The 16,745-nt window shown below is 49.2% G+C and overlaps 1 protein-coding gene across 3 annotated transcripts in view; it reads left to right on the top strand.

Moving 5' to 3' along the window:
• The first annotated feature begins 408 nt into the window (after window positions 1–408).
• The window catches only part of LOC149339739 (uncharacterized), a 31,858-nt gene continuing 15,521 nt past the window's right edge, over window positions 409–16,745 (top strand). Inside the window, exons 1-2 of one of the 3 annotated variants that reach the window (XM_089548415.1) lie at window positions 409–781; window positions 13,311–13,392. In XM_089548415.1, coding sequence (XP_089404541.1) covers window positions 13,347–13,392 — 46 coding nt within the window. In that variant the 5' untranslated portion in view covers window positions 409–781; window positions 13,311–13,346. Of the gene's footprint in view, window positions 782–12,803; window positions 13,393–16,745 lie in introns of those variants that run through there. The other 2 variants (XM_089548414.1, XM_089548416.1) reach the window with 2 other exon arrangements.

The raw sequence follows: 16,745 nt of genomic DNA, 5'->3' as shown, positions 1-16,745 counted from the left end.
CAGCCTGACGTCACGTCTCACCAAGTCGAAAACAACAAAGAGGAAAGGGGAAGAACACGAAAACAAAAGAACCGAAAGTCTCAAGACCGGGATGAGGTAGCTGGCGAGGGGGAGAGAGAAGAGGGAAAGAGCAGCGAAGGAAAACGCTGGAACATGAAAGTGCTCGCGCGGCACAACGAAAAGACGAAACGAAGGAACCAGAAATTCGGCAAGGCGTAGAAGGAGAGTGCTTCGCGAGGCTAGAAGAAAGCCAGGCAATGGTGAGGAGGGTAGGAAAGGGTTTGGGGGTGCGGAACCGCCTTGACGATAGAGAAAGGCTGTCGGGAGGGGGACGGGGGATCTATTCCTGGATAGATTTCGTGTGGGTTCTTGGCCCGGGCTGGAGCCAGCCGCCGCCGCCTCCTGGGCGAACTGCGACGAAGTTCGGCGCATGTGACGCAAGCAGCGGCGGGCGGCGATGATGCTGCCCGTGTGACTGGCCCGCCGCGCGGCGCAGTCAGTGCCTGGCGCAGAAGAAAAGCGCCGTCCGACGGGTCTGGCACGGCACATTGCAGTCTGATCTTTGGCCGGTGCGGAGGTGGTGATTTGCCTCCTCAAGAGAGTTCCATTCCGATTAGCGTGCACCGTGGTGAACCCGTGAGAGGAACAGCTTCCTTCTTGCCTGCACGCGCCCGGCCGCAAGGCTACTGCTACTGCTGCGGCCGACTTCACCTCAAGGCTCGCATCTGCTCCGCATCCGTGTGCTGCTCGTTGGCTGCGGATACCCACACATCTTGATAGGGTAAGCGCCGAACGAGCCCTGTTCAACTGTGTCGTGCACTATGAACAACCTTCGAGTTTTGATGGTTTCGGGTTCCCTGGTTACTGAGACTTAGCGGTGAACGATGAGGCGGATACCGTATCAAGGAGTTTCTATTTCGTGATTTACAATCTTTGCGTTAAACTGCAACCACATGCCAGGCTAGTCATCGAGGCGTTGCCACATCGAACTGATTAGCCCGTAAACGTTTGCAGAAATACTGGACTCTGTGCGCTGTTTGTCCGCTTCAAGTAGCCCGTGGTCCGAATACTGAAGCGACCAGTCCTCCAGGACCGTTGTGTCGCTGTCTTCGTTTATACGTGCATTGCGTACCTTGGACTTACGAGAAGCCTTCTGCGCCTCGTGTTATTAGCGATATATCGGAAGCATTCGCTCAAGCGTGTTCTTCACTGTTAAGCCTAATGGAGTATTCAAGCACCTCATGGAGAAGATACGAACCCACGGACGTCAGAAATTCTGCAGACCACATCGAATATTAGCGTTAGCGAGCGCAAACAGACGTAGGCTAGGTAGAACGATGTGCACCAATCGAGTGATTAGACCAGAAGCAACACAAACAGTGTCGGACTTGCACCGAAGTGCTTCGCAGTTTGCGGCCGTGGCATGATATCAGACTTCACAGCTACTTCCTTGTTAATTCTTGTTCGTTAAGCTAACGTTAGGGCTAGTTGTTTTCTCGAAAGCGTCGCTGCAATACGCAATGCACTTTAGCTCCGTTTCTCTTGGCGTCGCAATTAAACATTTGCACTCTGCGTTATAAAACTGGTCTCTCGCTTCATAAGGAGATACTACGAGCTCGTTTCAATTGCTTTCTGGTAAAAGAAAACGGTCATCTACCGACTGAGCGACAAATGCATGGTTGTCGTGATAACTGCGGTTCATGCGCGCTACGATGAGTGTAGAGGTGTGCCGAAAATAAAACGGAGCGCGCGAGCTGTCGCAAAACTCCGTTCCAGCGCGCTTTATCAGCAGAAGCGCATTCAGACATCGAGAGTAAGGCGGACCCAATCTGCAGCCTTGATTCTCGCTTTAACATCTGACCTGGCGTAGCCGCGCTGCTTCTTTCAGCGTTAGTAGGGCCGCTTTTAATGTTAATGCAAGTATTTATCGCTTGCACGCCGTTAATGGGTGGTCGAAGAACCGTGAAGCGAAGCGCCAACCACGCACGCACTAGAGCGTGCATTCTGGGAGCGGTCGCATTCGTGAAGAAGCAGAGAGCGCGAGCCGCCAAAGGCCGACTCTTTTGGTACGATGCCTGCCAACGATAAATCTTTGAATGAAGCATTCAAAACGCCCCTGATGAGCACTGATGAATGAAGCGCGGCGATAAAGCCAGCATCAAGCTGCAGGATGGGTACGCCGGAGCTTCGCTGTCTGCATGCGCTTCCACCGATAGAGCGCGCCGGGAAGCAGTTTTGCCAACTCTCGTGTGCTCCGCTTTACTTCTGATAGACCCGTAAAGCCGTGAGCAGGATTATCTACAGTGCTCTAATACTGCCCTATGGTGCAAACGAAGCGAAATTTTAAATAGTATTGGTTTCTCGAGACTATTCTTGCGCTCTAGAAAACTCGTATACGTGCAAATTGCCTCGGCACTATCCAGAAATAGAGCAGCTGAGCCAAGATGTCACTCTTCGTTCCGCTGAAGACTGCTCCGTGCTCTAGACAAGCGTGTTCACGTCCGTGCTCAGATAGCCGGCATTGCCGCTTTTTTTTCAAGTAGGCTCCAAAAATACAAAAGGACCAGTTGACAACTAGGGACTGAACGCATAGAGTAAAACATGGAGTATTGCAGGCAGTAAGTGGATAGCAAGAAGGTACGGAAGTGGAGAGAGGGGAGGAGACTAAGCTACGCCGACACTCTTCTTACCTTCTTCTTACCTTTGCCTTGTCGGCGTCATCTTAAATGCGCTGTTGCTTGCATTGCGCAATGAAGCGCTGCCTAGCTGGGAAGTCTTCATTGCTAGTTTAAGCAGGAAAACGGAAGTTCATAGAAAGCGCAGTTGCCATGACAATATTTTTTTTTCCTGTGCACGGCAGAGTACGTTTGGATATTATTCGTGCAGAGAACTGAACAGAATAAATTGCCTCTTGGTAACACTTACTGAGTAATTGTTGGAAGAATCGCACTGTGTCGAGTTTCCTTTGTTGCCAGTCACCGTACACTCGTGAGCAAAAAGTTGGTGTTTGGAATGTATTACATCGCAAACCAAAATCTCTGGTGTTCCAATCGTGGCCGGAATGGGCCCTTGCAGCAGTGCGTCTTTTACGCACCACCAAGTTAAAATTCGGCTCTGATTGGACACCACTACCAAGTGCAGCTGACGGCCGTTCATTTCTCGCGGGCGTGCTCTCGAGGTCGTTTTCTGGCGCCATTCTGTCCTAATCGCCGCTTCAAATTCGCGTTCCATCCACACTTATCGCGGGAGTCACGCGCGCCATCGAGAGCGCGCTCTGCGAGAACAGTTGCGCGCTGATAGCCAGGCGCGCGAGCCCTTGTCGTCGGTGGCCCTCCCCCCCTAGCCACACCGACGCCGCTGTTCGTTCGTTAGTATGTACCGCTCCGCATAAGCAGCAGCCCGATGCACTGCTTCGCCGTGTACTGCGCGTCAGCGATCCGGCGGCGTGGCGTGATGACCGAGCAGCGCTTTGTTCAACAGACTTCAGGGGCAATCTGTGCGGGTGTGTGTACGTACACCCGTGCCCTCTCTTCAGTATCGGAGCCCGAGTCATAAAGCATATTACGAAGGGCCATGCGCAATGCCACTAGAACACCTGGGTGATAAAAGGGGTACAGCTCGAACGCGCTTTCAATCTTTCTGCGAGGGGATCGCTAGCCGCAAGTGTTCCGGGAAAGAGTTCGGCTCAAGGGCTGAAGGGTATACGCATCAATTGGATTCTTTTCCTTTGTTACTTATTGGGCGCACTATCAATGTATAGCTACATTGGCGTGTTTTGGAGCGCAGCAGCTACAGCGGTCCCAACAATACTAAGTGCATGTCCGGGAAAGCATCGGATCAAAATCTAATCTCAACGGACACTCGCGTCCCGGACCGAGGTATAGTGCCTTCGACTGAGGTGCAGCTAAGCCCTTAGTTGCCGCTCACGCTGCTCTGAGCCGTCGCTATTAAGCAGGAACACCAAACGGAACGTCATGATTTTTTTGGAACGCTACCGGCGTGCAAGACGCGCGCAGCGCTTCCAACGAGGGAGCGGACAGTGGCTCATTAGCTGGTCAGAAATTTTACACGGGTTGTACTCACTGGCAAAGACGTAGTTGTAACCAGCGCCGTTCCTAAGACGACGAAACACACAACTGCTAAGCTCAGCTAAGTATCGCGTTTCCAGTGCGTCGCCACGAGATGTTTACGTAGAACTCGAGTGCGAATTGGAGTAGCGAGAACGTCACATGGGCTTTATGTAGGTGGCGTTGGCTCAGCGTGGGATGCAAGTTGCCAAACTCGTGGCAATATATAAAACAGGAAGGCGAGTAGAGGGTATAGGCAGAAAATGAGAGAAATTCACTAACTAGGTTGCTTCAGCTAAACGACCTGTGCGATGGTTCTGGTTCGCATCACACCGCTAACCGGATCATGAAGGCACAGTGAGAATGACCCCCTGAATGTCAGCATGGAAGTTCAGCTTTCCGCGCATGCAGTGCCACATGCATTGAAGTTTTGACTAAGGAGCGACTGCTGCTCGTTGCAAACTTTTCTCTTACATTCTTCCACAATGTCGGCCCCGGCAATTTTTGGCGGATGTGGCCGAGCCTTATAATCTCATTATAAAAATGCATGACTGCCTCCACGCTAAGGACCGGGTGTTCGCTTATTTCTTGTCCTTCAATAGCCAACTTCAATCTCATGTTGCAATGTTAAAACATGGCAGAATTCCTACCTATATTCACTTGAGAACGGATGAGTACAGCGTAGGTTTGGCCCCAGGTTCTCCTTTATTTTGGTACTGTCTCTCAAAACATCATAGTATGTTCCCTTTTATCCACCGCTGTTGTCGGCTCAATTCAATTTTCTGTATAACTTGTATAAACCTGGAGATCATACACTATTCATGTATACATCCGTCAAGCATTCGCAGTGCGCTACTAAGTTATTTGCCTCTGCGTGCACTGAAGCAATTTTCGCATGCGCGTATTTCCCTGTATGCATTAAGGAACTTTCAGTGCTCTGTATAAAATCTCGCATTTGGCAGGCGCAATAGCAGCCGCATCGAAAATCCTCCGATTCGGCATGGGACAGATGCAGGTTTATAATACATCCCAATCATCTATATCAAGGCTGTCTAAGCATATACGTAGTTGAGCCCTCATTCTCGAGCCGTCGTAGTGGCTGAGTGGTTGTGGCGCTGGGCTGATGACCCGAAAGACGCTGGTTCGATCCCGGCTACGGCGGTCAAATTTCGATGGAGACGAAATTCTAGAGGCTCGTGTACTGTGCACGTTAAAGAACCCCAGGTGGTCGAAATTTCTGGAGCCATTCACTACGGCGTCCCTCGCAGCCTGAGTCGCTTTGGGACGTTAAACCCCCATAAACCATTCATTCTCGCTGTCCTGGTCGGCATAAACTTTCTCCCCGCGCATTTCAGATGGCACGCTCAGTTGTTGCGTTGGTTCATCATGCAGCTGCTGCAACGAAGAACTTTCAAAAATACCCCCGGGTCCCTGTAAGCGAGACGCAAGCACACGTGGCGATGAGCATCTTTGTCTCGGGAACCCGGTGGCCTCGCGGTGTTGCGCGTTGGGACGGTTCCAGGAGCAATCCTTGTAGCACGTCTCGGGGCAGCATTTTCAAATAGTGACGCTTTCGCTCGTCTGGCGTTGTATTGCGTCATTAGAACGCACTGTCCGCTCAGCGTTCGTCTTCCACGCGGCCACTGTTGTAATCGCTCTTATTACAGGCTGTGGATGTGTGGGAAACGAACAAGTACAAAGAAAGCGGTGCATGCCTTTCAAAGATCTTGCATGGCTTACAGCGAAAAATGTTTTCCAGTTTTTATTTCCTCGTCGCTTTTAGGGATTTCGAATGCTAGTTATTCTTCAGATTATAAATTTAGTATAAAAAATTGGAATATTTAAGCTCCGCCTTCAAGGTGTGGCACTATAGCTATAATGGGTCCCTTCAGCGGGCTTGGGCGTGCCACTCCGCGGACGCGGACACTGTTTATTTTATTACTTTTCATTTTTTTATTCGACGCAAGGCACTCAAAGCCAAGTCGAATGCACGTTCCTCAGTGATCTAAGGGTAGGGCACCCAGCCCACGACCTAAAGGTTCGTGGTTCGAGTCCCGGAGCTCCGCTGCATTCCTTTCATTGGAACTACGTAATGGTGCTGGAATGACGTCGCGATCCTGTAGACCAATGAAGAATTGTGTAGAGACGTCACCAATGTTGTACTGTGCGATCGTTGTGCGGTACGTGTTTAAATTTCTCACGCGAGGTCATATGGTTGTGACGTGCTGACCTTTCTGACCTATCCGGATTTTCTCGGCACGCAAACGCCAACTGCGTCGGTTTCTTCACTGAACGAGACCCTTAACGTTACCGCGTAATATCCTCCTTTTGCATCATGTCATTGGGCTCAATGACTGCACACTTAATTAACATGGTTTTTTTTTATCGTTCGTTCACTTATTTACAAGCGCAAGTGACTTTTGTAAGTTAATATTATAACACACCCGATCTGGTGTCATTTTGTGCACATTAACGGGGCTACAGTGAGGTGTGCTTGATCGCCCGAAAAATTGTGCCCTGTAACCGCATGAGGTTCAAGCCATCTCTGCATGCCACAAATGAATTTTGGAATTCTACACTGCGCTCAGCACCGGTGCTTGCTTCGCGTGTGCGTGCGGTCTGGCGCTTAAGGCTCTCGTGTTTCAGAGAAAAATGCAGCATCGCATTATCGCTACAGTCACGGCGGATAGTCACTTAGTAACGTTTAGCGTCTTTGTGCGTTTTGAATTCGTCCACTTATTGGTGCAGTTTTTAACTTGCTGACTAGCGATGTCAGTGAAGGTACATTTGTACGGACTGGGCGCAGTACGCAATTATCAACCAACGATTTGTGCAGAAAAGGGCAAAGCGTAAGCAGTCATACACTGCACCTAAGCTCATATCGAATAGCATTGGTAAGCACTCACGTGAGCAGACATTACACATATACCGCACTTCAAGCGCAATTAGCTTTGCTGATTTTGTGTTATCGCAGTAGACTGCTTATGGATTACATATGCAGTATTGGCTGGGCGTAACGCTGTTTCGTAAAAAAAAAAAAAAAAAGCAGTATCAAACGACATTTTAGCTTATTCGGTGCTTTCTGGTAAGAAGGCATTTTCGTAGTCTATTGTAGCTCATTAAGTGTTAACTAGGCTATTGTTTCATGGCTGAACAAATACGCAAGCAATGCATCGCATAGGATAGTCCACGCTTTGCAATACGGGCCTTTCGAGCTAATCCCAACTTATTGTGACCGGCTATACAATATGTTGCTAATCAATTATCTTTCAGCGATAAAGTAATTAGTCCATTCATTTTCCATTGATAAACACCACAAGTTAGAAAGAATACTCTCCGCTGTTTTCCTTGGTTTCTGTGATTGTTAGCTTCCTTCATACTGACGTGTATACGTATTCGATGTTGAATTGAAAATATCATGTCGACATTTGCCCGGGTATTTTTGCATTTAACGACACTGTTGAGAAGGGCCCGCTAAACCCTAAAGCAGCGATGTTGCTATAGTATGTAGATCAACAGAAGAAAAGCATCAGCTGATAGCCTTTTTCTGCGTATCGCCTTGAAGCCTTGTTCGGACCAGGTTAATGAAGAAGCAACAAGCCCAGTTCCGTGGCCTCTTTAAGACACCATTACAGGCTCTTAATTTCCTCACGTCCGAAATATCTTTTTCATGAACATAAGGAGATGCCTTGTAGCAAATTTCAGTCGCAGGCGTTGAGTGGAAAATAATTCAGTTATTTTCTGTCCGGTGAGCCGCTTGCCATTTTCAAGCACATTGATTTACGTCAAGGTGATTGACCCCAATTATCATGACGTCCATGAACCTAGTCGTTGTTCACTAGTTCAAATGTCGATTCAACTTCACAGGAATAACCAGTTCATGCCGCAAACGCCGACGTCATCAGTATTGTGGTAGTTGAGTTTGGCCGGTAGACCGTGACGTCAAAAATGGCGAGAATTGGGTAGTAGGTTGTTCATGATGGTTCAACGTGCTTAACTTCTTTCAGAACAAGAGACAGAACAATTGTGCTCTGTTTTTTTTTATTATTATTGTTCTGTCTCTTGTTCTGAAAGAAGTTAAGCACGTTGAAACATCGTGGTGACGTCACGGTGCATTTCAGCGCCGCCACTGGCCGAAACCGAAACTGTCGGTAAAAAAATCATTTGTAATTAATCACGCTGCGCACCGGTGTTTGGTGTTCATTTTCGTGATTACTAGGCCCATAGGCCTATTTGAAAGCAAAAAAAAAAAGCAGACATCCAAAAACTGTGCGTCTGTACCCCTTTAACAATCTTCCCTTCCTAGCTGCACCGACTCGACGCGTGCTGTTCAGGGCCGGTGGGAGGTAATATTAGGCTGCATACGACTCCTTTGCTCCGAATCGAGATGCGCGCAGGGCTGCGGCGTCGCTTGGCGGCACTGCGCGGGCAGACATCGCCGAGCAGCACAGTCGTTACTCGGTGGACCGCGCATAGGCGTTCTCCACTGTCCCCTTCCTCTGCCGATCCCCTTTTTGCTTTCTCAAAATAGTCCGCGCGGCTGCAGCTGACTGCGGTGTGCAGGAGTGGCTCGGTCGTTAGTCTCGGCTCAATTTTGTGCTTGTTTTCTCCAAGGAACGACTTGCGTACCCTGGAGATTGTTATCGGCGACATTGAAGAATGTGTCCCGTGTTTTGTCCCCGCGCGGACAGTTGTCGCTGCCGCTACTCAAAGCCAATGCAGCGAGGCGAGATGGGAGGCATGGTGCCAGCGGGCGGTGCCATCACTGCCTGACGCATGCTCCGCTCCTTGTTTTCTGTGGAGTGGTGTACAAGCGTTGGGGTGCAGGCGTTGCGCGTTGGCCTCGGAGAGGAACTTTTTTTGTATCACCATTTGCAATTTCCACACCAGAATTTTATCGTCGCTACGTTGTTTTACGTGTCTTTTTTAATACAATAGCGTTTAGGTTGCGCTCTTGAAAAAAAAAACACCGGATTTCTCCGAAGCGAAATTCCCTGGCTGGTCGTGAGGGTCTTGACGTCATCAGCACCGCCCAATTTGAAAATCTGAACGACTAGAATGTTCGATTACCTTCTATTAGTTTACCATAAGGTTATCATCATACCCAACCCGCTATAATCTACCTTAATCTAGACACTAATTCCCACTAAACTACCTTTGTCTAGCACGCCGCCGCGGTGGCTCAGCGGCTATGGTGCTCGGCTGCTGACCCAAAAGACGCGGGTTCGATCCCGGCCGCGGCGGCTAGAATTTCTTTGGAGGAGAAATTCTAGAGGCCCGTGTACTGTGCGATGTCAGTGCACGTTAAAGAACCCCAGGTGGTCGAAATTTCCGGAGCCCTTCACTACGGCGTCTCTCATAGCCTTAGTCGCTTTGGGACGTTAAACCCCATAAACCAAACCAAACCAAACCTTTGTCTAGCCACTAATTCCCACAAATCCGCTTTAATCCATTTTCTAGGGTGCACCTACTTAAAAAATTTGGGGGATCCTTTGAAATGTCTAGGATGGACCAACTTCCAAATGCTATCCTCTTACTCTCCACTAATGCCCTCCCGTACGCACAGTGTCTTATGCTGTCCTAAACACGCTGATAAATGTGCCTGCTTTACAGTAAACAATTTCTTTCTATCGCTGCCCTCAAATAAATACGCCGTTAAGAATGTTGGTTTGAGGGCCTGTAACGTCCCATGTCACGAACGTGCGTGTTCCCTCCCGAAAAAAAAAAAAAAAATCTCCCTGAAAACAGCTACGCGCTCGTTGGCTCGTGGGTCGGCTCATTTTCAAGAATGTTCGGAATTCGTTGTGCTGCGCTGTAAAGTGTAGCTGTCTCTGCACCGCTTGGACAAGTTCGCACGATATTTCGAGTTTGGCGCTCAGTTGGTACATAGCTTGGCTAGAGACCGGGAACAGGCTGTAGGTCACTGGCGTCCACTGGCTTCGGATATTTGGGGTAACGTGAAAATGGACTACTGACGGAGGCGCGCCGCCAGATGATCCGTTTATAATCTCGTAAGAACAATTGTAGAAACAATTGAACACCTCATACTCAAATTTGATGGTATCCTTCCGGATGTCGATGCAGGCACAGTCACTCTTCCTGTGGCCCTAGGGTTTAGAGGTAACAATGGTCATGTAAATCAATCCACGGTGGAAGTTAGCAAAAAGTGATTGGAAGATCGGTTGCTCAAAAGCAGAGAGGGGAGATAAGGTTGGTAGTGTAGGAAACCGTATTGAAAGCAAATGACGAATTTTAATGACAATTTACAACCCTGTTAAACAAAAATAATGAAAAAAAAGCCGAGCTTGGTGGCAATTACCACCAACCCGTTTCAAAGTGGACGCTCCTATCTTCCATCCATTCCATTCCGTTCCATCCTAGCGAACGTTTCTATCAACAGCGAGAAACGAAAAAAAAAACAAATTAATAACTAGGCAAAAAGAGCCGCTAAATCTTACTTGAGGTTAGTTTTAGAACATACAGTATGTGTCATACTTAAAGGGAACACGTTAATGTTTGGCTGCCGCGCTTCGCGAAGCGCTGCCGCCTAGAGCCGACGAAAATGCGCTGCACCAGGCACATGCGTCTTTGCCACCGATTTTAGCCGGCTGTCGTGGGCAGCCACCCGTTACCGTGTTCCTTTTAAGTACGACACACAGTGTACTTTAGAGTTCGTAGCCGCGTCCTGCAATTATAGCCTTTGCTAAATGTTTAAAGCCCAGGGCTTTTCTTCCAGATTGTGCAGTGGAGCATTTGTAGCTTCCGTGGAAGTTCTAACCTTCGTAGGGTGTGGACTTGTGTTCCCCTTAGCTTCAAGAAATTCTGAACGCTGGGTATACGTATGACGGGTCGCACGCACCCCATGGTCCGAAGCATGCCCCCTGGGCTCTGGTCATGACAAAAGCTGCACATGTGAGTTGGTACTGCTCTTCTAAAAAGCGACATCTGTGTGGCACATTTTGAAGGGCCAAATTTACGACGTCTGTGAACTGTAACAAAAAAAAGTGGCTTAGGGCAGCCACAACACGCATAAGCCCCCCCCTCTCTCCTTCCATCTTGCACCTTTTGTTTACTGCCGTTGCGCCTTCCATCAACGGTCTTAGGCTTAGAGCTCGAAATGGATTACCGGTTATTGTCGACAAAGGGAGACGAAGTGTGCTGAGCTGTCCTCCTCACGTGTTGGCCACGCGATATGTAAACACGTATACCCGCTTGTGAATGGAAATGAGCCCGCCACCGCATTTCGTGGACATTATCACTCCGCCGACACTCAAGTGCTCCCGATTTCAGTTCTGGCTTTCAACCGCGGTCCGCTACACAACTTTCACTTTTCCCACATTCCAATGTTTGTTTGTCGCGGCGACCCCCGTCGTCACAATTGTGCGCAAGAGCGCGACAACCGCACTCGTCGCTGTAATCGCGGTCTAGCTCTCTCCCGAGGGTTTCTGCAAACATCCTGCGCTGAAAGCGCGTACCTGTCTTTTTCTTTATTCCTTTCTCTTCCAGAATTTTCCGTTCGAAAAAAGGACTGCATCACTAAGCGACCGTACATGTCGCTTGACGATATAGCGCAACGTTTTTGCAACTACGTCATTTCCAGTGCGTTTCCATAGGAAACCATGAGCTTTCTTTTTGTCCTTCTCTTCTATGTTTACCTAACGACGGCTAGACAATGGCCCGTGCGTGCTCTTTTGTTTTTTTTTTAGGCTGTTTACTACGGCGCCTTTACATATTGCGCTTCGTTGCGAAAATTCGCGCAGTCGGCAGCCGCAACTTTTCGACGATTTTGCCGTTCCTTAATGTGCAACCGGTGTTAAGTTCACACGTCTTGCACAAAGCCGCACTTGAGTTTTCTGTGGGCAAGTCAAAGAAAATGGTACCCAAATATTTCCCGGGAATGAGAACCAAAATGGCGAAACGCTGCCAGGGGCAGGCCATACAGAATTCCCAGTGTAGTCCCCAAAAGCCGGACGCAGAAAAGCAGAAGGAAATACTAATGTCGGGACAACCGAACGATTATTTTTTGTTTGCTCTGCAACGACATAAGCTAACAAAAGGCAAACATGCAATATAGTACACCCAGCACAAAGCCACCACAATACTCACGCATTTCGTGCTGCTGTGGCAACATGTGCAATTACTTGTACTTGAGCCGGTGTTTTTTCACCTGTACCGCTTCCTTTTGTCTATCGCTTGTTAGTTGATGCTTATTGCACGCAAAAAAAGACAAATAAATCCCATTATTGCTACTTTAATGTGTCATAGCATCGTGGGTATCCCGCGAAATGGCTTAGCCCCACAGTAGGCGCTAAACACAGGCAGAAGGTCGCTCTGAAGCAAACATGAAAAATAACAATACAAGCATCTCGGGGAGCTTTGTTTGTGGGAAGTCCTTCGAGAATGTTCTCTCGCAGACGGCAGTGAGCTTGCACTTCAAAAGCAGACCTGAACGACCGCGCCGATAGCTCGCTCGCAACGCGGGAGCAGCTCCGTCAGTCGAATCCCGAAATTCGGTGCAGCGCCACGAAGCTACGCATTCAGCGGGCACCATTATCATCCCCTCACTTCTCTAAATCTGCCTCGTTCAAGTGAAGTGCAGCGTTTTTAACATGAAACTGGGCCTTAATGCTCGTTTCACATTTTGCTACAATCCGCTGCAGCGTCGCACTCACTCAAAATCGCGCGTTTCTTCGAAATGGATGCGGAGTAGCTAATTGTTTCGCGACGATAACGGCTGCCTCTCCGGTTTTACTACCAGCAAGGCTTCGGACGCACTGCACGCAACTACACGGAGCGCACCGCGTGCTAAAGTCCGCTGGCTCACGCGCTTCCGAGGGTGAGTCACCCCCTTACGGAGGCCAGCGATCGGTATGCCCTCGAACCCTCCCCCTCTCTCCATCCCTCCTCCCGCAGGGTAAACCAGTATCGGTAACGTGCTCCACTTTTATCAGCCGTGCGCACAATCGCGCGCGCCCTCCGTCAGGAATGTTATCGCTCTCCTCTTGTGCGCGATAAGTTCCGGACTGTACCGGTCGTGCACTGTTCCGCGGCGATTTGTTTTGCTTGTATTTTCATCGACCCGTCCATTGTCTTAGGCGAGCTCGCCCCGCAGCTGGCAGTCAGTCGAGGCGAAGCCGAGCTTAGCGCTAGTTGCGTTTCGATTTCCTCTCTTCCCGAGACGCGAGCGAAACCTTCTTGGGAGAAGCTGGTCTCTCATTCATGCACTGGTGTCCCGTCTTCCAGGACGAAGCCAATGAGTGCGACGCTACGCTTTCTCCTATGGCATCTGGAGTACACGTAGACCAGGCCTTGGCCCACATCAAACGTAAGTCACTCGCGCCAGCAAGCGGAGTATTTGCTTGCCTTTCCTTGCTTGCTGTACTTCGCGCGCGCCGTGCGGATACGCCTTCGGAATCAATTCTCATCCTAGAACAACTGTTTAGAAAACGATAATTGACCAGCGAATACTCGTTAACAGCGTCACTGGCGCACCTTCTAGACATTGGTCGTGGGCAAACCGCCATAAGATATTCAACTAGTTAGTCAAACTATTAGGTGCCTCTCTTCTGCGAGCCCGCCTTTTCAACACGCGTTAGTGTTTAGGCCGGCTACTCGATTACTTGACTGCATGTGGAGTGGAATAGAATAGTCAACATCAACGGCAAAAAAAAAAAAACAACGTCCGTCTGCTCTTTCAAAAAAGCAGTCTCATATCTCCTGGCGGCGAAGAGATTTTAAGTTCTTTCAAGTGCTCAAGAAAACGGCTAATTAACTGTATGCAGAGCAGAATATGCAGGTCAGTGCCAAGTTTAGCGAGGCCTCGCATTCGAAGAGAGGTGCAGCGGACAAAATTTAACTTAAGTACCGTTTATTTACATATTTAGTGCACGTTCCTTTTGCGCGCACACACACACAAAAAAAAAGCCAGTTGTATTCATAAGACACTAGACGCTGTCTTTACTATATCGCGACAATATGCGAGATGCAGCTGCCGTGTTTCGCTTCTAGATCCGATTTTTTCTTAGTTTCTCGAAGCTGGTGATTACAAACCGACTCCCGAGGCGGACGCTTGAAAGCTCGCTCGAAATTGACTCGGCAGGGCCGGAACAATTGTCCCTCTTATCGCGCGGATGTGCTACGCATAGCTTCGTTGTCGCATTCGAATTTCGCTGGGGGCGTACAACCGATTCAAATACGCTAGTCTGCAAGACCATCTCTGTGAAAGCCTATAGATTAAAGGAAGCTTTTATTGCCGCATGGGCTTTGCAGTAATCTAAGGGACGTTAATCCTGTATAGAAGCAACGTCGACATGGAGACAATAACGAAAACACAGTAGAGATGGGTCTGGGCTGACCGAAGGGTCTTTCGCTTTGTGAATGGGCATTTCCGCTGTTTAGCATACCAGGCGCTTCCCTGTTTATTTCGTTTTCTTCCTAACAAAGACTGCATTAGACTATGTCGATGCAATGCCACGGATGGCCCCTATCGACGGCGATGAAATGAGGAAACAACCGTGTGCTCTGGTAGCTATACTATAGCAGATTATGTGGTCGAAATTAATCGGTATCCATCAACTACTGCACGTGTCACAGTTCAGGGAGTGTATCTTCGTTAGCACTACAACGCTTTCACCAATCCACTGATATAACACTGCACTGTCCAAGAGCGGACAGCGAAAGCTGTTTCACTGTGCCCCGGTGTTGCACAAGCACGTTTTTTTAACCGCCCAGTGGAGCAACGCGAAAGCCTCGATATTCAGCCCAGCAGCTTTCAGTGCCGGCAAATCTGCGATGGCGGCAGCCAGAGCATCTTTTGTTTCCATCGCAAGCCACGTGCCCCATCGAGGCCAGCTTTCGCGCGCTTCAGCTGGGAGGGAAGCCCCAATCGGGCGGTAGCGTCACGCGCTGCTGCGATAGCCGGTCCCTTATCTGAAAGCCTGGCTGGTACGGAACCAACCGAGAGGGTGTGCTGCAAAACGCCCTAGAAGTCTCACGCTTATGTATTTTCATTAATGCGGAGTTAACTGTTTCGTATAAAATGTTTGCATAACTTCTGGTTTTCGTAACCGCGTGTCTTGCAACCGTATAGACAGTCTATTTGTTAACAAAAATAAAATTGGAAGATGCTGCTAGCCGCGGGATCTGCCATCGAAACCTGAGCTGCGGATAGCTTGAGAAAAAGGACAGGGAGACGACAACGAGAGGGAAAGAAAGTAGATAACGATAGGAAGAAAGGATAGCCCCGGGTAGGGGGGCAATTTTGTCTATTCTGACGAAAGAAATGTTTTGCAATTAATAAACAATTGGGATTACATGGAGCCTCGTCGCTGCCGCTAGTGGTGCGCTGTGGCGTCCAGGTGTTGTAAACAGGCCGCCAGGACACGCGAACGCGCGCTTCCCGGGGTATCCTGCTCATGCCGCTGGAGTCAGGGGCTCGCGCGTGCGTGCGATAGCTGGAACAGAAGCCGCGAGCGGCGTCTCCGCAAGAATTCGGGAGCACGCGAGGGCTGATCAAAGGTCGATAGGACTGCCTCGTATCCTTATCTGAGCCGCTCCCGGTGACGCGCCGTCTCTGCCGCGTCTTGTTGCGCTCATGGCATGGCCTATCTGGTGGCGTGTACGTCATCAGTATGCTTAGGCTGTCTCTTAACAACGACGAGAGTCTTTTCAAAGCAACAAAATCGCTAATGCCCCGTCCACTTACCCTATTCTTTTTTTACTTCTAGCGTAGCCATTCTGAACGAACTGACGATAAAGAAATCAAAGCACAGTATTAACCAATAAAACGTGACAAGCCGAGCCTTATCGAAGATACGAATAAAAGGGCTGAGAAGAGTCGGGCAAATGCTGCTCGCGGCAAGCTTTTTTTTTTTTTTTTTGCTTCGATAAAAATACAATAGGCCACTTAGAGTGCGCAATAAAATCCGATTTGCCACGACAAGGAAGCTTTACTGCGCTCATACTCCCTGTCATGCTGGTCGGCAAGCCAGCTCGGCCCCAGATTACTTTAAACTTTCAGAGAATGCGGACTGTACAGATTCGCAAGAAAATGGCGCATGCATGTATGGCCTCGGAAATGACGGAAACGCCATGTTTCGCTTGCTGAGTAATCCTAAACATCCCCTAACATCCGGGCCACAGGCTTGCGGCGACAGATCTGCAAGCGACGTTAGTGCTCAAGTTCTCTTGAACGCATGCAAAGTCTATGTCAAAAGCAGGGCTCCCGCGCGTACTCGGCCGTCATGATGATTATCGCTAACAGGGCTGCGGTTTTCCAAAGAATAAGAAAGTGGCGTGTAAGCCACGAACCTATAGGTCAGTCTGCGGTGCTAGCTGATAAAGTATATCAGTGACGTCGAGTTTGGTTTGTAAACCTCAGCTCACTTGACTGACCTCCTGTTCGAAGAAAACAAGATAAGTCGTGCTCAAACACTTCCAAGGCACGTGCTTCTGGAATCAGTGGCAGGACTTGGCTATCGCGAGGTCTCGGCAGACTTGTTTACCGATTCGATGCACTACCGCAGCCCAAACAGAAGCTCGCACTAGCTACTGCTTGTCAGATAAACGTCTAACCTTAACCCTGCAAGATTCACGTTTCTTTTGTGCTAATCAAGCGAGACACGGAAACAACGAGCCAAGTGTAGGCCACAATGTTTCTTCGCTCAGTGCTACTATGCG

Source organism: Amblyomma mixtum, chromosome 6 (genome assembly GCF_055824585.1).
Source record: "Amblyomma mixtum isolate Tamu chromosome 6, ASM5582458v1, whole genome shotgun sequence".
Taxonomy (NCBI): domain Eukaryota; kingdom Metazoa; phylum Arthropoda; class Arachnida; order Ixodida; family Ixodidae; genus Amblyomma; species Amblyomma mixtum.
Note: the sequence above shows the minus strand (reverse complement) of the source record. Positions and strands in the feature narration are given on the sequence as shown.